The sequence below is a fragment of the Drosophila gunungcola genome, unplaced genomic scaffold (genome assembly GCF_025200985.1).
Source record: "Drosophila gunungcola strain Sukarami unplaced genomic scaffold, Dgunungcola_SK_2 000073F, whole genome shotgun sequence".
NCBI classification, from domain to species: Eukaryota; Metazoa; Arthropoda; class Insecta; order Diptera; family Drosophilidae; genus Drosophila; species Drosophila gunungcola.
Window position 1 is genome coordinate 334,447 of NW_026453236.1, and position 23,048 is coordinate 357,494.

The window sequence follows — 23,048 nt, forward strand, 5'->3', positions numbered from 1 at the left end:
GAAATGGTGAAACATATCGAGACTTATCAAGTGTTTATTTACGGCTTGTGGTGCAACTCAAAAAAAATGATAATAACGTCATTGAAGGAAACGCTGTCAATGTAGTAAACAATATTTTACATTCAATATTTAGAAGTTCCTCAGTTTATTTAAATAACATATTAGTATCGCTGAGTGATAATAATTATCATTATAGAGCTTATTTGCAAACAATTTGAAACTATGGGAGTGATGCATCAGAAAGCCACTTGGCTTCCCAAGGCTATTTCCCGAATTTTGGAAGATTAACAGCAGGAAAATACGTTTATCCAGCCACTAATGAAACTCTGAAAAATATTTTCCAAAATAGTAATAAGGTCGAATTATTCGGAAAAGTTCATGGTGATATTTTTAACCAAAGCAAACTGCTTCTTAATAATGCAGATCTAAGAATTAATTTTAACATTGAAAAAACCAGCATTTTATTTAATGGAAAATAAACTGAATCAAATTTAAAGATACTAGAAGCACAACTCTTTATGAATCATATAACAGTTAACTCAAGCATTTTATTGGCTCATCATCATGTTTTACAAAAAAAATATGCTTTATACCCATTCAGTAAAGTAGAAGTCAAATCTTTTACAATATATCCAGGCAACAATACACTATCGATAGATAACGCAGTTATTGGGCAACTTCCCAATTTCTTGGCTTTTAGTATGGTTAAAAACCGCTCATACTCAGGAAACCGAGGCTTAGATCCATTTAATTTTGAACATTTTAAAATGCAACGCTTTAACCTAATGGTTAACGGAGTTCAAGTTCCTCCCAGGCCTTAGAATTTGATTACTCGAACGCTGAAAATGTTCAAAGCTCTAGAAGTTATAATATGCTATTCAGATCGACTGAATAAAGCATTATGACCGTGGTCTACAAATAACCAAGGAAAAGTTTGATACTAACAGTTTAATATTAGCCTTTGACCTAACTACTGATCATTCAAATTCCACTGTATGCTCAAATTTGATGTCACAAGGCACTATACGAATCGAAGGAACGAACGAATACTGTGAATATGATTCCATGATTGATATTGATAAACATAGAAATATTCGAACGCTTTTTTTAAAATGAATACTTTACAAATTCAACAATTGCTTTCCAAACATGCCAAAACACAATCAATTTTTAAAGGAGTTTTTCCTTCGGACCAGCTACCCAAAACCATTTTTAAATATCCTGCTCTAATTATTGCGAACACCGACACTTCAGATCAGCCCGGAACTCATTGGATTGCATCTTATTTTAATAGTCGCAGATCAGCAGAATTTTTCGATTCATATGGACAATATCCCCAGAAAAAAGAATTCGTAACATTTTTAAGATCAAACGCTTATAAATACTTTTGTAATAAGCAACAACTACAGGGATATTTTTCTAATACCTGCGGTCACTATTGCATGCTGTATGGCCTTTTTAAAAGTAAAAACAAATCACTTAAAAATTTCTTAAAAATATTTCAAGAAAAATGACTTCTCATACAATGACAAAATAATACTTAAAATGTTTAAGTCTAATTTTAAGAAATAAAATTCGAGTTTTTAAAAGATAATTAATTTAGTTTATTAAATGTTTCAGTTCGATACAATCGTCGGCTTAGCTTATAATATCTAAGCATAAGACTAAGGGCTTATTTTTCTAATACAGGCAGCATATGACACTGGCATGTGTCAGGTCTAGACGTGGCATCATCATCGCTCCAGGGACAAAGTTTGTAATGGAATCCAAATTTAGAATGAATAAGCTACTTTTCCTCCAAATCCTCCAGAGTAGCCTTTAGGTATTTAAGCCTCTCCAAGTGTTGTTCGAAAAGCATGTCTTCAAATTGAATCAAGAAGACTTCAATTTGTTGAGCGTACATTTTAAGGGAGAAGTGGTCGTTTCTTACGATTGCTTTAAGACTGATGTTGGATTTAGAAACCCAAGGCTTTATATTGGAAAAATGCATTTATTTCTCTTTCTTATTTACTGACAAAAATTCTATTTGCGCACAACTATATCTATTTACATCTTTTCCTTTATATATTATATGAGTTATTCCGTTCTTATTTAATTTCCTATAAGGTGTCTTAGTACAAAATTTGTTTACATAACTTTTAGGTAAAAATATCCAAACATCTTTGTTGTCCTTGTCTGTTAAATAAAGAGCTACTTTGGTTCCATATGGTGTCTTTTTTAACTTGCATCCAGTGATCTTATACTCGAATCCAATACATAGATTTTCAATTTTTGTATAACCAATCACAGGCTTCAATTCGTTCAATGTTTCTAACAAGTCCTAAGAAATCAACAAAAATTACTTTATGATTTATTTATCGTCAATATATATGCATACTATTTTTGAACAGCGCTAGTTTTGATTCGATGTGCTCTAGTACCTACCAGTTGTGTACTAATTGATTTACCTAAGATTACTTGGTCTTTTATTCTATCCAGAACATGAAAAATATACCGATATCTTTTTTCTCTTTTATACATACGAACACAAACACAATAAAACTAAAACACATAACTATGCTATATTTTCATATATACTTTATTATAGCTATCTCTATCTTTAAGAAATTGTGACGCTCAGGAGCGCACAGAATAAACATAATATTTAAGAATAAACAAATAATAAACATAAGCAGTAGTTATAGATTAAGTTAGTAGTAAAATGCAAGAAGCAAGAAGTTAAGTAGGCAAGAAGCCGAAATATATATAAGTTAAAACGGAAATATTCAAATTTATATATCCGGGCGGGCGCGCCAAACAAAAGAAACGGTTACACTGACCAACGGCCACCACAAGCCACACGCGTTATGGCACTGCCTATAGGATTAGGAAACTAGAGTCACACTAATTGTGATTGGAAAGGGCCGGGAGGGATATAAAAAGGGCGCCGGTGGCCCATACAGATTCACTCTGCGGCCGACGGCGAGCGGAGAAGGTAAGGCTTACGCATTGGTGTGAGCAAACTTCTCTGGGAGTTAACTGCGGAGTCTTTTTCGGGATAGGGTCTAGTACCCCGTCCGCCCAATACATTGTACCTAGCAATAAATGCGGATCTGATCGAGTACGCAAGGGAGTTCGGATTAGACGCAACAGGAAAAGTGGAGGAGCTAAGACAGATACTATCAGCATTCGCAAGGAACCCAAACCACACGGAGACGATCAGGCGAAGACTGGGAGAGCTAGCAGAGAAGCACAAGAAGGAAAAAGGAGCAACGGATCAGAGCACACACCAGCGGAGGAACTCAACACAATAGCGAACCAGATCGGCCTACTGATGAAACAAATCAACACCCCACCACGGCAGGAATCAGAAACTCCAGACATGCCGGACAGGAAGGAACAAAAGGTAGAAGTGGATATCCTAGACCGAGTAAGGAGTTGCGGGATCCGCTACCAAGGAACAACCAATCCCTTGGAATTCCTCAGCAAGATGGAGGAATGGGCCAAAGGCTTCGGCATACACAAAGATGCCCTGATCCAGACGATGCCATTCATCCTAGAAGGAGTAGCAGTGGACTGGTGGAACACCACACCAAGCCAGACAAGGACATGGGAGGACCTCAGGGAGGAACTGTTAGAATACTTTTTGCCACCAAGATATCAGGAACAGTTGGAAACACATATAACGCAACTACGGCAGCGAGAAACAGAGCTAACAAGGGAATACGCAATGAACCTGAGGAAATTGATGAGATTCATAGAGTATTCAGAAGAGACAAAGTTGGACCGGATATACAGAAACTGCAAAAGCAAAATAAAGCTCTACACGAGACGGTCGGGATTTAAAACATTAACAGAATTCCTGAGGTTGACAGAAGAGGTGGAAGAAATAGAAACAATGGAAGGAACCAACAGACCAATAACAACAGGAAACCAGAACTTGACGTCGGAAATCTGCATGAGATGCGGAGGAACAGGGCACGCCGCAAGAACCTGCACAAACCCCCCAAGACTGTTTTGCTGGGTATGCGGCAAAAATGGAACAAGAACAACGGACTGTTGCAGAGCTGGAGCGGGAAACGCCAGAGGCCTGAGCAGATAACGCTGGCGGCTCAGGACCAAAAACAAATACCAGCTACATGGGAACAATTAAGTTGTGACGGATTTCAAATATTGGCCACAGTAAAAATCGGACCAGTAAAAGCAAAAGGAACAGTGGACACAGGAGCTTCACGGAGTGTGATCAGCAAGAGAAGATACAACGAATTGAGAAAATATGGAAATGAAGGAAGGGAAGGACAGAAATAACATTGGCGAACGGATCAAAGCAAAGATCGGATGGAGATTTTACAACCAACATACAGTTCGCAGGAGAAGAATTCGAGTTGGACTTTCTCATCTTAAATCAGGTGACAGGAGGAATATTATTAGGAATGGACTTTCTGGCCAAAACTCGCACAAGAATCCAATGCGGCAACCTGGAGTTAGATATCATCGAGGCAGAGACAACACAAGAAGAAAAAGAACCCGGGCAGAGCGCAGACGATACGGAACCGACGGAGGAGGAGATCAGCAAATTTCTGGAACAACAAAGGCAAGTATTCTAGGGAATGAAGGGAAACAGTAATATCACGACACATAAAATTTACATGAAGGACGACAGACCGGTGAAACAACGATACTACCCACGAAACCCTAAACAACAGGCGATAATAAATGAGCAAGTGGATGAATTGCTGACACTAGGATTGATTGAACCATCACACAGCCCATACAGCGCGCCAGTAGTATTGGTAAGAAAGAAGAACAACGAGTGGAGAATGTGTGTGGACTATCGACTGTTGAACGAAAGAACAGAAAAAGACGCCTACACGGTACTGAGAATGGTAAATCAGCTAAGAGAAGCAAAGTTCACAAGCACGCTAGACCTGAAATCGGGGTATTGGCAAATGGAAGGTCTCAGTCGGCAATGCACAGCGTTCACGGTACCGGGACGAGGCTTGTCCAGTGGAAGGTCATGCCGTTCGGACTCACAACCGCACCTGCCACATTCCAGAGAGCTTTAGATACGGTCATAGGCCCAGAGATGGAGCCATTCGCGTTCGCATACCTGGACGACATCGTGGTAATCGGAAGGAACAAAAGAGAACACTTGGAGAAATTAAGAGAGGTTTTCAGAAGGCTACAAGCGGCAAACCTAAAAATAAATGCGGAAAAGTGTCATTTCTTCCAAACCGAGCTAAAATACTTGGGACACATTATAACCGACAGAGGCATTAGAACGGATCCGGAGAAAGTGGCAGCCATTCGATTTACCAACCCCAAAAGGCACTAAGGAAGTACAAAGCTTTTTAGGAATGGCATCATGGTACAGGAAATTCATCCCTGGGTTCACTGAGAAAGCAAGTGCCTTACAAGACCTGGTAAAGAAAGGAAAAAAATTCGAATGGCTGACCCAACATCAAGAGGCTTTCGAGAAGATTAAAGAAAGTTTAACAATGGCACCAGTACTAGCATGCCCAGACTTCACAAAACAATTCAAGCTACAGACAGACGCAAGCGATTTGGGGATAGGAGCAGTACTAACCCAGGAAGACGCCGAGGGGGAACATGTCATCTCGTACGCAAGCCGGAAGCTGAGCAAGGAAGAGAGGAACTATAGTGCCACAGAAAAAGAGTGCCTGGCAATCTACTGGAGCATCAACAAATACAAAATGTATCTGGAAGGATACCGATTTGTAGTGGTGACGGATCACCTAGCGTTGAAATGGCTAAACTCTATAGAAAGCCCTTCAGGGAGGGTAGCCAGATGGGCACTCGGACTACAACCGTTCCAATTCGAGATTAGATACCGAAAAGGAATGTTGAACGCAGTAGCAGACGCATTGTCCAGGGCTCCACCAGTAGAAATAAAAACCGCGAACTGTCAGGGCGATTGGTTGAAGGAAGCATACGAGGAGGCGCAGAAAGACCCAAGCAACGAGGAATTCAGAGTAGAAGGAGAAAGGCTCTACAAAAGATGCGGGAGAAAAAGGGATAAACAACCATGGAAGCTGTGCATTTCAGAAAGCGAGATTCAAACGGTGCTTAAAGAAAACCACTGCAACACAACAGCGTGGCACATGGGGATGTTAAAAACGCAGAGGAAGATTATGCAACGATATTTTTGGCCCAGAATGCGGAAGGACATTGTAAAATTCGTAAAGGCTTGCGAGAGCTGCCAACGATACAAATTGTCTCAACAAAAAACCGCGGGGAAAATGCTGACAAGAATAACCGAAGCACCATGGGAAACCTTATGTGTCGACTTCGTCGGACCTCTACCACGCACGAAGCATGGAAACACCACACTAATAGTGATAGTGGATAGGTTTTCAAAATGGACCGAACTTGCAATAAGGAGCGCAACGGCAGAGGCATTCCTGAAAATATTTCGAGAACGGATAATCGCCAGAGTTGGTGCGCCAAAAACACTGATATCAGACAAAGGGGTCCAGTTTACGGGAGGAAAAACAAAGACCGCCATGGAACAGTGGGGCATACAGCAATAATTCACGGCACCATATACGCCGCAGCAGAACCCAACTGAAAGAACAAACCGAACCATAAAAACCATGATATCACAAATGGCAGGGGAGGAACAAACTAGGTGGGACGAGAATCTGCCGGAGCTAATGCTAGCATATAACAGCAGCACATTCGAATCAACGGGATTCAGTCCAGCACAAATACTGTACGGAAGAGAACTCCGACTGCCGGGAGCACTATACGATAGGGTCACCAAAGGGTCAGGATTAGCGACAGAAACAGTGGCAGCGAGGTGGAAGAGACTACGAGGCATCAGAAGCGAAGCGATCGAGAACATGGAAGGAGCAGCAGAGACACAAAAATACCATTACGACCTACGTAAAAGAGAATGTAAGCCAAGTGTAGGACAGCTAGTCTGGTGCAAAACACACTACCTATCCAACGCAGCGGAAAAATTCAACGCTAAATTAGCACCGAAATATGACGGGCGTGGGTAGTAGACAATTAAAAAATTGTAAATCGAAGTAAGCAAAACGCGCATTCATTGGAGATTTAAAAATATATATTGACACTAACCATGAACTAGCCAACCTTGATAATAAAGAAACAGAAGGTAACTCATGCGATGTATTGTTAATTTCAGAAAACAACAAAATGAACAAATTCGATATTACGAAGAAGAAGTTCCGGGAGAGCAGCTCACGGCTGCAGCAAGAAAGACGAGCGAAAGACGTGGAAGGTTATTTTTGGAAGGGGAACCCGAATTACTATAAGACACTTCGTGCCTTCTCAAGAGGGGGGGAGGTGTAACGCTCAGGAGCGCACAGAATAAACATAATATATAAGAATAAACAAATAATAAACATAAGCAGTAGTTATAGATTAAGATAGTAGTAAAATGCAAGAAGCAAGAAGTAAAGTAGGCAAGAAGCCGAAATAAATATAAGTTAAAACGGAAATATTCAAATTTAAATATACGGGCGGGCGCGCCAAACAAAAGAAACGGTCACACTGACCAACGGCCACCACAAGCCACAAGCGTTATGGCACTACAGTCACACTAATTGTGACTGGCAAGGGCCGGGAGGGATACAAAAAGGGCGCCGGTGGCCCATACAGATTCACTCTGCGGCCGACGGCGAGCGGAGAAGGTAAGGCTTACGCATTGGTGTGAGCAAACTTCTCTGGGAGTTAACTGCGGAGTCTTTTTCGGGATAGGGTCTAGTACCCCGTCCGCCCAATACATTGTAGTTAGCTTTCCCCCCCCCCCCCCCTTCCCCTTTCTTCCCACCCTCCAAAAGACCGGCCGTCATCAGTGATATCCGACCTTTTGGGATTCCTTCTCCACCCCCCTCAAGACCGGCCGTCATCAGTGATATCCGACCTTTGGGATCCCACACCCCAAGACCGACCGTCATTATTGACACCCGATCTTCTGGGGACTCCACCACTCGGTTCTCCGAGGCGCTCCTCGGCCGTCTGCCTAACCGATCCCACCTGGTTCTCACCCGGGTTGAGTCGGTCCGCAACGCGCCCTGACCCTCTTCTCGGAACTGGTAGACCCAAGCGGCCTCCACCCTCTTCGCGGAACTGGTAGACACAAGCGGCCTCCACCCTCTTCTCGGAACTGGTAGACCCAAGCGGCCTCCACCCTCTGCTCGAAACTGGTAGACCCAAGCGGCCTCTAAACTGTCTCATCCTCATAGACATAAGCATAGCCAAGAGGGACGACGTGGCCTTTTCTTTCTCACCCACAGGACGCCCGCCGCCACCGCCGCCGGCCGCGACGACGACACCGAACGACGACGCAGAAGTCCCCGGCATCCTACGGGCGGACGAGCCCCTGCAGCACGAACTCTATCTATCGTATGTAATAAACGCATACCGATTCGATTTCACTGAACCCCGCTTACGTGTCATACTTTGGGAACCGGGTCGAACTCTTCCAGCAACCACTCCTGACATAAATAAATGTTGGAACGAACACCTGGACACCGTTGAGCTACCTCAGCAAAGCAGGATCGTTACAAAATAGTTACAAAAAAATATACCTATGTCTCTTTATAAGAAAGAAAAAAAAAAAATGAGGAAGTTTCTTTGTGAGTTTTGTCCAGAAACAAAATCGTTTACTAGACCCATAGGCCTCAAAAATCATATCTTAAAGTTACATAACTTTAACTATCAAAAATCAAGAACGTCATATTATTGCTGTTATTTCTGCCCAAAAGTACAAACATTCTGGTTGCGATATGATTATAACGGTCATCTCCTGTTGAAGCATGATGCAGTCTTAAAAAGCATTCGCAAGGCACAAGAAAATTATCAAATAAAGAAAAAACAATTTTAACAACTACCTTTTTGTAAAGGGTTTTTTATTTATTATAATTTTTTTTCAACATGGAAAATTACAATCTTAGATCAAATAAATCGTCTAATAGGTTGTGATCTTCGTCGTAATCCATCATTTTTAAATATTCGTTCGAGGGGTTGGACTCGATGATCTGATCAAAGATGTGATCATCATCAGGAAACGTATTGCCTTGAAATTGATCATCGTCTTCATCGTCCCGTATTAGTTGATTCAAAACTTCTTGAGCGGTCCTCCCCAATGGAAAATCGCTCAACTCAAGGGAGCCATATTCATCTCCAATAGGCTCCGTTTGGGTTGACACTGTAGCAGGCGCAAACACGCCTCGTAGAACCAGCTTAACCGCATCCTGAGAGTCGGAAGCATCCAGAGGTTCCTGATTTGTGTTTTCAATAATAATTACATCCGAGTCTTGGGTAGGGGGTACTTCCACCTCGTCCTCGGAGTCAATGAATTGCACAGTTACATCCATTGGTATGCAGTACTGAGGCATTTGAAGAACTGATCCTGAGCAATTTGAGTGTTCACTTAACAGTTCACTTAACAGTTTGACATATACAGGGAGTGCATACAGGTATGTTTTATTCCTAGAACCAATCCGATTGGTTCTTGAATATAGAAACCAGCCCAGACACCTGTCTAATGGATATCAGAGGTCAAATCAATACAAGGATGGATAACAAGTTATCGGTGGTAAACGTGGTGTAGAAGGGTTCAGGTTCTAGGTAAATATTAATGGTGTATCAACCTTATCCTTAGGTTAGGGTCAACATAAGCTTAAGATGTTGCATTGCAACCATGGACATTTCCCAAAGCCTTAAGCTGAGAGTAGCTTGAATATTATTATAATCAGGTGAATTTTTTCCAAATGCATTCACATACAAATTTCATAATCAGTGCACATGATATCCGATGGAACCCCCTCGTTTTATTTGGTTTGTAAATATTCTCGCCAAATGTTCGGTCCGATCCTTATCGTTTGAAAAAATGTACCTGGTTTGAGATGCTCCGTTTGGGATGGAGGAAAACTGTTGTAGCTTCCAGGTCTTTATTTATCGGTCAGGATAAAAACATTAACAGGTGTATATCTCATGGACGGATAAGAGGGGTAAGTTTATCAGAACACACGCATACACAGTAGGTCAAGAAATTTACGCTTTAATCAAAAAATGTAAAGGTACTTTTATAATACTACAAAATCACGAGCAGAAAATCTGTAGTATTCATATTGTTAATGGATAAAATGAATACGCTTTAATCAAAAAATGTAAAGGTACTTTTATAATACTACAAGATCACGCGCAGAAAACTTTTAAACTAACGTACATCAAATTTAGCTGTACTTTCTGCCTGATGCTGCTGACGTTTCCGGGCACAAGTAGCCGGCTCGTCTGTGAGGCTCGGGTTCGGAAAAAGCAGGAGCGCAGACGCTTTGAATACGCGTCCCTAGACCAGGAAGAATTTACCTCGATCTAATGAGTTGCGGTTATATTATGCGTTTGTCAATCCAGGACGAAAGGGGGCTTGGGGAATTGACAAGAAACCATACAGCTTATGCTGCCGGATGAGTTAGGCTATGCTCGATCTTCTTTTGAGGCTCGGCTGGTATAGAATCCGCAACTACTTGAGCGGGTGGAGAATTTTACTTTACCAGACTGACGCTGCCGACTCCAGACCACGCACAGAACCAGGGGCGTTTGAGAGGCTCCGTTTCTGATAGAGGAAACATACATTATGGTCCACTTTGTTTATCGGTCAGGAAAAAAACATAAGCAGATGTAGATCTCATGGACGGATAAGAGGGGTAAGTTTATCCGAACACATGTGATGGGAGGGTATGTAGCCGAAGCACAGTCCGACCAGCGACAGCTAAGCTTGCTGGGTAGTGTGGACTGATGGCTGACTGAATTTAACATTCATTGACTTTTAGCAGGAACGTTTAATATTTATTCTTGTTATGTTAGGGAGAGAAGAAGCTACCAAGAACCACACCCAAATCCGGCGAGTTTATACGGAGTAACCATTTGCCTGACCATCGGACGCTTTTACCTCGGCCCAAGTGCTTTCAGGACTAGGACACTGATATTCCCACGTCCGTGTATCAGTGCGACCATATATACTGTTTAGTTCCTCATTTAATTATGAAAAGTGTAGTTCTCAAAAATTAGCAGCAAAAATTTTCGCAGTTTGTCTGAACATTTTCCCGCGCTTTTCAGAATTTTCCCGCGCCTTTCCAATTTTCCCGCGCTTTTCATTATTTTTCGGCGTCATGCTTATATATTCGTTGCCCTTAGTTATCGGTCAGTGTATCGTTCTCCGTTAGCATTTGCCTAAGAAGAGCCGCTAGCCGCGTACACGTTCACACGCACAGCGACACCGCTGCCGCTAATTCGAGTTATCTTTGATCGTTTTCGTTCTCGATGGCTGCAGCAGTGCAATTTTCGGTCGCCTAAACGTTTGTTCGTTTTTTTGAGCTTGAGCGTTAGCTCAAACCCTATTTAGATATTTTTCGCTGTAATTCTCTCGGCACTTAGCTCCCTCGTTGATTTTTTATAAGATTATTTAACAAATAAATAATTTAATAAAAATAAATATTTAACACCTCTTTGATACCAAAAAAATAAATACAAATAAACGCAATGGCAACTAAGGATATCGAAGAGTTTAAACACCAACGAGATGTTTGCATGAAAAGTATTAACCGAACTTATCGCCATTTAAAAGAAGCTAAATTATCAGTAAATCCGGTCGAGCTTGAGTGTCGATTAGAGATTCTAAATAAGCACATTGAAAATGCTTCACTGTTGCAAAACCATATAGAAGTGAAAGATACAAAAGATGTATACCGCGAAGAGTTGGAAGAGAGGGTCGTAATGACAAAGTCATTGCTGATTTCGATTTTAAATAAATGCAAACAAAATAATATCGAGAAATCCGCTCCGCCAGCAAATTGCCCGCCTCAATGCCGTCTACCGAGCGTTGCTCTCCCAACTTTTAGCGGAAAACACTCCGAATTTAAAAATTTTATAAGCCTTTCGAAACTTTCGTTGACAATTATGACACTTTACACGAAATTGAAAAATGCAATCATTTGATTTCGTGTTTAGCTGGAGACGCTTTAGGAACAGTTAGGGCCTTCCAAGTCACTGCGGAAAATTATCCCAAAGCCCTTGCTAGCCTGAAGCGGGTGTACGATAATGATTGTCTTATTTTTTTTGACAACATATCGACACTTTTTAATTTGCAAAAAATTTCCCAGCCTTGAGAACCCTCATCGACACGGTCACAGCCTTGTATGACTCCTTGCTGTCTATTGGGGATGATAGACGCATTACTTATGCCATTTTATACATCTGGTAATGAGCAAGGTCGATGCAGGAACTAAAAGAAAATGGGAAGAACAGTTAGATTATACTTCGCTTCCACTTTGGGGGAATTTGAGGCGGGCCTCAACAAGCGATACCAACACATGGTAGCGGAAGAGGCTTCCAAGGCCAAAACTGTTCAGCAGACCCAATCTAACCCTAAGAAGAATGGAAATAGGAGTTTTTCGTTTGTCGCTGCCAGGAACGACTCTGTTCAATGCGTGTATTGCAACTCAGCTGAACATCAGATTGGAAACTGCGCTCCTTCGCAGCCCAAACAGTTCAGCAAAGATTCGATTTCGCTAAAAGAGCACCCTTATGCATTAACTGCTTAAGAAAGGGTCACACGGTAAAAAAAATGCAAATCGAACATGCGAATGCATCGGATCGAGTCATTCTTTCAACTGCTGTTGTGAGCGTCCAAACCAAAAGCGGCGAGTTTGTATTAGCTCGAGCGTTGCTCGACTCTGGTTCACAAATAAATTTTGTGACCGACGAGCTCGCTCAGAGGCTCAAAATTGATAGAGAGGACGTGTGCATGAGCTTGCGAGGCATTGGTGGAACTAATGCCCAAACCACAAAAAAAATACACACGATTGTGAAGTCGCGAGTAGGGAACAGCCAGAAAAATATTTCTGGTTATCATCCGGATCAAGCGGTGAACACCAGCGGGTGGAGGGTGCCTGAAAATATTCAGTTGGCAGATCCATTCTTGTAAAATAGATATGCTTATCGGCGCTGATACATTCTTTGAACTTTTATCTATTGGCCAGATAAAGCAGGGGCCTGAATTCCCCATCTTACAAAAGACAGTTCTCGGCTGGATAGTGTCAGGGAGATGTGCCTCTGAATTTAATGTAAACGCTGAAAAAATGGTACATCTCAGCTGCCAGGAGGAAGCGTTGGAGTCAATTGACACAACCCTGCAGAAATTTTGGTCTGTTGAGGACTTGCCGCCCAAGGCTAAAGTCCATACTCCTAAGCAACAACTCTGTCAACAACACTTTGAGAAAAATACTCAAAGATTGTCGTCTGGTAGATTTTTGGTTCGTTTGCCGCTCAAATCTGACCCAAATACTCTTGGATCATCATACGAAGTTGCGAAACGTAGATTTTTGTCGCTAGAAAGGAAACTGTCAAAGGACCCTTCGCTGAAGAAGATGTATCTTGAATTCATGGAAAAATATGTTTCACTGGGCCACATGTCCTCCACCAATGACAAAATTCCGAATACTCCGCTCTATTTCATTCCGCACCAATGCGTTCTACGGCCACAAAGTATTTCAACTAAGTTGAGAGTAGTTTTCGATGCATCGAGCCGTACTTCCACGCAGGTAGCGTTGAATGACATCTTGATGGTAGGCCCAAGAGGAGCTGTACTCGACTCTGCTTTGGTTTAGATTGCATAAGTTTGCCCTTGCGGCCGACGTCAAAAAGATGTATCGCCAAGTGATGGTGGACAAAGCTGACCGAAACTTCCAGCTCATAGTATGGAGACGAGATCCTTCTGAGTCCCTGAAAATCTTTAAGTTAAACACCGTTACATATGGAACTTCGCCAGCACCCTTTTTGGCGATTCGGTGTTTAATGCGTCTAGGAGAGATGGCGCAAGCAACTCATCCAAAAGCCGCAAAGGTTATTCAGAATGATTTTTATGTTGACGATTTGTTGACTGGCGCCGGATGCGTTGAGGATCTGCAAAGCCTTCGAGACGAAGTTTCTCAGGTCTTGCAAGAGGCAGGCTTTGAATTGGCAAAGTGGTTTTCAAACTGCCCAGAGTTCTCCGCATCTGATAGCGCTGTAATGCCACTTATGGCAGACTCAGACGTAATCCAAGACCCTTGGAGTGGTTTGGTTACCGGTTAAAGATTACTTTCAATTTCAATTGGATGACTCTTTCCTGGATCTTCGCGAGACAAAACGAAATATTTTGTCGGTGACTGCCCGACTTTTCGACCCACTTGGCCTCTTGTGTCCTTTGGTCACAAAGGCAAAGATGTTGTTGCAGGAACTGTGGCTTCGAAAATTAGATTGGGACGAGTCGCTACCGATGCAGTTGCTCACGTCGTGGGAAACGTTTAAAGCGACGCTTCTGCAGCTGCCTAAAATTAAGGTATCGCGATTCGACAGCACAGATCCACAAGTCCCGATTCAAATACATGGTTTCGCTGACGCTTCCATGCGAGCGTATGGAGCGTGCATCTACGTTCGAACTCAAACTGCTAAAGGATTGAAAGTGTCTTTATTTACCGCCAAATCGAAAGTAGCTTCCCTCAAGACGAAAACTTTGCCTCGCCTCGAGCTGTATGCAGCTCACCTTTTAGCAGATCTCTATAACCGTGTCAGGCCATTGCTAAATTGTCCCATTGAGAATGTTTTTCTGTTTTTTTGTTTCGAGGGTCGCAGAAATTCAGGAGTGGTTGTAGAAAGCAATTTGTAGACACGTTCCCACGAAAGTCAACCCAGCAGACATAGTGTCCCGAGGATGTGACGTAGAGGAGCTTACAACGTCCATTTGGTTCGGTGGGCCTTCGTTCTTGCTAGACTCAGAAAATAATTGGCCTGTAAATAAACATTTCGAACTGCCGGCTTATGTAATGTCGATGGAGCTACGCAAATCGGCAATAGCTCTCGTAGTCAGCCCAGAGCCAAATTATGTACTTCAGAAAATAGAGTACTTTTCGTCGCACCTGAAGCTTCTGAGAGTGTTCGTGTGGGTTTTTTTCGTTTTATTCAGAGGTGCAGAAAGGTGTCGAAGCCCTTTGAAAAAAGTATTTCGCCAAGAGAACTGGATTTCGCTTTTGATAAAATTGTCGAAGTTATCCAATTTTACGAATTCAGGGACGACATCACTAAAATTCGGAAAAAAAAAAACCGGTAGCAACGAATTTTCAAAAGTTAAACCCTTTTCTTCAGGAAAATAAATTAGATTGGTGCTCCACGACATTGCTACGAGTTGGGGGTCGGTTATTGAATGCTCCTATCCCGTACGAAGCCAAATTCCCGTTGTTGCTGTCTAAAAGCTCACAGTTCGTCAGATCATATGTGTCATACCTGCACGTTACGAACTGTCACGCTGGCCCACGAGCTCTCGTAAGTCGTCTGCGCGAAAAAATATGGCTAGTTAATGCTTAAGAAGTCTGCCGACGAACAGTTCGGTCGTGCATGCGCTGCTTTCGCTGTAAGCCGCAACTCTTGACGCAAATTATGGGGAACTTACCAGCAGACAGACTTCGAGCACTCCGCCCGTTCAATATTTGTGGCGTTGATTTTTGTGGTCGTATCGTATCCGTGGTAAGCCACCGTACAAGTCGTACGTGTCCTTGTTCGTCTATTTTGCGTCCAAAGCGGTCCACTTAGAATTAGTGTCTGACCTGACGGGGAGTATCGGCGAGCTGTCCACCGACTGACCCTGTTGCCCATTCTGGGCTGAAGGACGTCGTCCCTTCAGAGGGGGCGGTGTTTGCGCACTTGGCGCTTGTATTTGAAATCTCTAGTTGTAGGGCGAGAGCGGGAGCCAATAAAGCTTTCGTCCGTTCGCTCTTGCGAATTCGCCCCGTCTCTCGCCACCGTAGCATAAGTTAGGTTCTAAGAGAAATTATTGAAATATTAAAGTTAGTGATCAATCGAACGTCATCGTAGCCACTCCTTTTCGTCGTCGCTTTCGAAATAGTTGTTATCAAGTTTCGCAAATTAAAATCGTCTCGAACTTGAGCAGTCACGAGTTTTCGCGTTGTTAATACAAAACAGTGTTAAATTTTCAGTAACCGGTGAGATCGAAGGTTTCCGAGAGATGCATGATATCAATGTTATCAATATTAAGAAACTGAAGAAATTATTAGAACACTTGAAAATGGGAACTGCTTTAACTTATTTAGCGCTCCAGAGCGGAGCGGAGACTTGGGGGAGAGTTGGAGTGGGAAAGCGTAGGAACACCGAATGGAGACCATTGGAGGAATACAAACGCCTACGACAAAGGACGCATTACAATTATGCTATAAGACTGCGTGAGATGATTTGGAGGAGCCCTGTTCGATAGATAAAGTGTTTGCGGTATCTTCGCCCGCAGCCACAATACATTCGGATCATGTATATTCGCCTTTTCCCACAATGGTATGATATGGTCGCGGAGTACCTTGCAGGTACATAAAGTTGCAGTAGCCGCAGCAGAATTGTTGACGCTGTCCTCGAAATGGCTCAGACGGTTGGAAATAGAAACAAGCTTGCCATTGCGGATATAAATTTATTTATGATTTGATTTAAAATATAAATATTAATCTTTCAAGTTTAAGAACCACATGGAATTCGCAAGAATTTACGGAATTCATGGATAAATTTGGAATCTGGGAACCAAAGGAAATTCTTAAGAATATACGTCCAAATGTGTGGATGAAACTTAATTTAATAATTCGGAGTATTTCCTTACATAAATATTGTAGAACGGACGCAAATAATAATTAAGTAATTAAATGAGGAACTAAACAGTATATATTGTCGCACTGATACAGGGACGTGGGAATATCAGTGCCCTAGTCCTGAAAGCACTTGGGCCGAGGTAAAAGCGTCCGATGGTCAGGCAAATGGTTACTCCACATAAACTCGCCGGATTTGGGTGTGGTTCTTGGTAGCTTCTTCTCTCCCTAACATAACAAGAATAAATATTAAACGTGCCTGCTAAAAGTCAATGAATGTAAAATTTAGTAAGCCATCAGTCCCAGCAAGCTTAGCTGTCGCTTGATCGTAACACGATCGGACTGTGCTTTGGCCACATACCCTCCCCATCACAATTGCTTGTGTGCCAACGGATCGTCGCGGGCCACGTAATATGATCTCCTATTGTCAAGGTTGTCCTTCAAAAATTATGTCAATTTCTTGACCTACTGTGTATACGTGTGTTCTGATAAACTTACCCCTCTTATCCGTCCATGAAATCTACACCTGTTAATGCTCTTATCCTGACCGATGAACAAAGAACTGGAAGCAACAACAGTTTTCCTCCATCCCAAACGGAGCCTCTCAAACGCCCCTGGTTGTGTGCGTGGTTTGGAGTCGGCAGCGTCAGTCTGGGTAAATAAAATCGTCCACCCCCTCAAGTAGTTGCGGATTCCATACCGGCAGAGCCGCACCAGAAGATCGAGCATAGCTTAATTCATCCGGCAGCATCAGCTGTATGATTTCCTGTCAATTCCCCAACCCCCATTCCGTCCTGGATTAACAAACGCTAAATATAACCGCAACTCATTAGATCGAGGTAAATCCCTCCCGGTCTGGGGTCTGAACCCGAGCCTCACAAACGAACCGAGTACTGTGCCCGAAAACGTCGGCAGCATCAGGCAGAAAATACAGCTAAATTCGATTTACGTTAATTAAAAAGTTGTCTGCGCGTGATTTTGTAGTATTATAAAAGTACCTTTACATTTTTTGATTAAAGCGTATTCATTTTATACATTAACAATACGAATACTACAGATTTTCTGCGCGTGATTTTGTAGTATTATAAAAGTACCTTTACATTTTTTGAATAAAGCGTATTCATTTTATCCATTAACAATACGAATACTACAGATTTTCTAGATCTTGAAAGAGAGAATTAAAGTAGCGCCGCTATTCTGAGACAAAGTTTAGATTAAGTGGCCTCTCAATTCTGACTGTCGCAGAAGTTGGGGACTCTAACATTTTTTAAGAATTTTGAAACCGTGACCTTGAATACGTGAAACAAAACTATAGATTTTAAAACTGTTTTTATTCTTAAAGATGCAAATATTCCTTCGCATTGCGCCAGCTCTGTTACGTGGGCATATCAGTGCCCTTGTCATGAAAGGATTATACATTTTACTTAATTTAAAATTGCAAATTTATGAAATAAAGTTACAAATATAATCGTAAAATAAATGTAGGAACTTATATTGATTTATTCCTTCTTTTTTAAATTCATAAAAACTATCAAAAAATTTTACTGGTGTGAAGTAAAGTGTGTTATAATTGATTTTATGTGGAATATTATTATTTTGATTAGCTCTGCTAAACGTATATACATAAATATAAATGGAACTTGTGTTCTGATCCGGCGATGAGATCTCGACGTTCTGGATCCTGGGCTTTAGAGAATTTAGGATTACATATATTCTCTAATTAACAATCAAACTTAAACAACACAAAAAATATGAAAATAAACTGCCACATATTTTTATATTCTATGTAATCCGGCTTAAAGTTCTGACGTTTGCGACTTTGCTTCTCAAATTATGTTGCTCCACTGCACTCCGTTCCTTTATGTAATTTTAGTTATTATAATTTTGTTTGTATATCTTATGCATTAACATCTTTGCTTATTTATTATAATTGATTTTATTGCTGTTGATAGTGCCAAAAGCAAGGAATGTCTTCTCAAAAAAACCTGCGCACGACTACCCATTATGGCTAGCGACTTTTTTTTGGTCCGCACATAAGGCGCCAACAAACGTTTGGCTTCGACATTTGCCCTGTAACTAAGAGTCTCATGTTTTTCTGTTTTCGAAATGTTCAGTTGTGTTACCCCAAGCTAAGCGGAGCCTCGCCTCTAGTTTTGGCATTTAAAAGAAACAGCTTAAACAGTATATCACGGTGAAAAGGTCTCGGAGAGTCAGCCAGCTAAGTTACTCGCCTGTGAAAACCAAAGTAGCTACAACTAATGCATTCGGCCTTTAATTTTATTGGGGTTGAAAAGGGATTCAGTAATGCCATAGGTTTCACCGAAATGTTCAGTGTGCATGGTTCTGTATCCCAAGATTTCGGTCACCAAAAACACAGGTACTTTTCCCTATACCTAAAAAATAGCCTTTGTATACACATAGATAGGATAAACCTAAAAAAAAGCCTTTGTATACACATAGATAGGATAACGGAATTTCTGATTTTAACTAGAAACTATCCTGACGGCTGAGAGGCAGAGAAAGAGAGAAAGTCTCTCTTAGAAACATTTGACTAGCTCAACTAGATACTAAATTATTTTATAACATGTATATTAATAATTTCAAGTCAGAGCGCCTTAAATTAAAAGACCGTAATTATATATTATATTTATTAATTATATATTTTAATTATATATTATAATAATATTATTCTTAAACAATTTAAACTGTCTAAATAAAAATTTAAAATATATATTATTCATAAAAATTAACTGACGATTTTAAATTTTTATCATATTCTTACATAGTTAAAATTATTAAGAAAAAATGTTGTTTGTTATTTATCATATTTTTAAATCAACTCCAGCGCTCAACCGGTACAAATACAGCGCCTGCGCTATCGGATTAAATGTTATGTAATGTAAAACAAAAATTCTAGGCTGTTACTTAACATATTTTAAAATCAGATCCTGATCTCAACAGAATCAAAAACAGTTTCAGCGGTTAACCTGCTTCAAACGACTATTTTACATTCCAGAATTTTACATTAGTTCACTATTTCGCCGGCAGGGGGCGACAATGAGAGTAAGGATATATGCAACCCGCCAAACGGCCAAAGCGCCATCTATGTCTCAATATGCGCGGCTTAGCTCGTAAAGCGTCATCTAAGAGTCATTAATTTTGGGTTGTGTCTTGACTATATGAGGATCAATTTGACAGGATCCCTTTGAAAACTGTGATTACATATATCCTTACTCTCATTGTCGCCCCCTGGCGGCGAAATAGTGAACTAATGTAAAATTCTGGAATGTAAAATAGTCGTTTGAACAGGTTAACCGCTGAAACTGTTTTTGATTCTGTTGAGATCAGGATCTGATTTTAAAATATGTTAAGTAACAGCCTAGAATTTTTGTTTTACATTACATAACATTTAATCCGATAGCGCAGGCGCTGTATTTGTACCGGTTGAGCGCTGGAGTTGATTTAAAAATATGATAAATAACAAACAACATTTTTTCTTAATAATTTTAACTATGTAAGAATATGATAAAAATTTAAAATCGTCAGTTAATTTTTATGAATAATATATATTTTAAATTTTTATTTAGACAGTTTAAATTGTTTAAGAATAATATTATTATAATATATAATTAAAATATATAATTAATAAATATAATATATAATTACGGTCTTTTAATTTAAGGCGCTCTGACTTGAAATTATTAATATACATGTTATAAAATAATTTAGTATCTAGTTGAGCTAGTCAAATGTTTCTAAGAGAGACTTTCTCTCTTTCTCTGCCTCTCAGCCGTCAGGATAGTTTCTAGTTAAAATCAGAAATTCCGTTATCCTATCTATGTGTATACAAAGGCTATTTTTTAGGTTTATCCTATCTATGTGTATACAAAGGCTATTTTTTAGGTATAGGGAAAAGTACCTGTGTTTTTGGTGACCGAAATCTTGGGATACAGAACCATGCACACTGAACATTTCGGTGAAACCTATGGCATTACTGAATCCCTTTTCAACCCCAATAAAATTAAAGGCCGAATGCATTAGTTGTAGCTACTTAAAGCTGTAGTTGTATTAATTCATGGAACTACTGATTGTAAACCCATTTAATTAATAGTATGAGATCTCGACAAGATCTCCACCACCATATACTCTATGGTGCATCTACATACACACAACTATTCAGTCGCCATCACAGTTGTTTGAGAACCATGTACTTCTAGAAATTTTCCACCCTCACACACACAAGCAAACACGCACTATCGTTAACCAATCGAACTACATCTTTAAATAAGTCGATACTCTGGATTTTTGGATATAAAATGTGGTGCATCCATGGTTACAATATTCATTTCAATTTGTAAACACAATTTGTAAACATGGACACATCAGATACTTCCGTGATCTTCGTTGATGACATCACTGAGAAGTTAGTTCACGATGTTGATGCAGCTGCCGATCTTGATATGAATATTCAGCGCTCATTTTATCCAGCTATTACATCAACCCAAGAAATTCCTGAGGACCTGCAAAACTTAGAATTGGATGAAAATCCTATCGGTATGAGCTCCCAGGAGTATTTGGACTCCCAATTACGACGGAATGTGGAAGAAGAATCGTTCGCCTGGATGCTTACAGCCTTTGGACAACCAATAGAGGTGGAAACCATACCGGACTTCCCTGACGATGACAGCGTATTTGATGGAGTGGAAGATGCTGACCCAAATCCTTATTTAGATTTACTTAATGATAGTTGGAATCAAGAACTTTGTAAACAATAAAAATAAATAAATAAATCATTAAAAAGTCAATATTTAAAAAATCTTTTTATTTATTTTAAATATCTTGGAATACTTCGAATTTAACAGGAACCTTGCAACCAATAAGAAAAATAAACAGAATATTAAAAAATCAATATTTAAAAATTTTTTTTATTCATTTTGGATAGCTGGAAAATACATCGAACTTAACATTGTTTTGATAGTTTTAATGTAGTTATGTTCGGTTCATTAAAATGTTCGTACATAAATTTGATGTTTTCTTTAAGATGGAAGTTATGCTTCAGTAGTGTATGCATATACAAATTGTGTCGCAGCCAGAATTTTTTTATTTCAGGACAAAAAACCACATTGATAATAACACGATTTCGATTTTGGATAGCTGAAGTTGTGTATTTTCAAGGTATGGTGTTTTAAACCATTGCGAGTAGAAAAGGTTTTCGGATAAACACACAACTCACAAATAAACGCTTCCATTCCGATTCTATAATGAACTGAGGAATATCAGATGAACATGACCTTTAAATATGATTTTGAATTGAAATTTTGAATATATGTGTTTATATACTTTTGTCCATAATATATATTTGTATATTGTATATATTTATATACTATTGTACATAATATATATATATATTTGTATATAGTATATATTTATATACTATTTTCGTTGTAAATAAGGGCTTCGAGAGTATAAAAGGCTATGTATTATTCTGTAAGTAAATTAGTACACATTCGGTATTTACCAGAAAATAATCAATTCCTACAATCCCACTTCAAAATGGTATGTGTGTTTAAATGTTTATATAATATAATATGATAATTAACTTGATTCTTCAGGACTTCATATCCACCCTAAATGAGTTAAAACCTCTGATTGGTTATACAAAAATTGAAAATCTATGTATTGGATTTGAATATAAAATCATTGGATGTAAACTAAAGAAAACACCATATGGAAATAAAATAGCTCTTTATTTAACAGACAAGGACAACGAGCATATATGGGTTTTTCTACCAAAAAATTATGTAAACAAGTTTTCTACTAAGACACCCTTTAAGAAATTAAAAGAGAATGGTATTTCTCATCTTGTATATAAGGGGAAAGATATGAACAAATACAGTCCTGCAAACATTGAATTTTTGTCTTTAAATAAATAAAGTATATAGTGAGAATTTCCTCATATAAACCCCAAAGATTCTCTTTTAAACATCAGTCTGGTTCTCAATCTAAAGGAGTGAAATCATATTAAAACCCAACAAAACAAAAATGCTGGCTAAACAAATTCAGTTGTTTTTGATTCAGTTCGAGGATATGATTTTCGAGGAGCACGTTACTAGACTGGATTATTTACGCATTACACTGGAGGATTTGGCTGAAAAAGAGTTAATTCACTCAAAATTTGGATTTCACTACAAGCTTTGTCCCTGGAGTGATGATGATGCAGAGGTTGGACCAGACACATGCCAATGTCATAGACTCCCTATATTACAAGACGAAGCCCTTAATATTATGTTAAAATATTATAAGTTGAATCAGAGACTGTATAGATCCGAAACAATAAATAATCTTAATTGATTTTAATTAAAAATTACTTGTCTTTTTATTTTTTAAAATATTTCT

General features: G+C 39.8%; 1 protein-coding gene across 1 annotated transcript; it reads left to right on the forward strand.

The window, feature by feature from the left end:
- Window positions 1-20,274: 20,274 nt before the first annotated feature.
- LOC128264545 (uncharacterized) lies at window positions 20,275-21,449 on the forward strand. Its single transcript, XM_053000076.1, has 2 exons — window positions 20,275-20,516; window positions 20,556-21,449. Exon 2 carries the CDS (start codon window positions 21,026-21,028, stop codon window positions 21,425-21,427), a length of 402 nt encoding a protein of 133 aa, XP_052856036.1. The 5' UTR covers window positions 20,275-20,516; window positions 20,556-21,025; the 3' UTR covers window positions 21,428-21,449.
- Window positions 21,450-23,048: the final 1,599 nt, after the last annotated feature.

Coding starts and splice junctions, on each gene's coding strand:
- LOC128264545 (XM_053000076.1), top strand. CDS start 21,026: ATGGACACATCAGATACTTCCGTGATCTTCGTTGATGACATCACTGAG.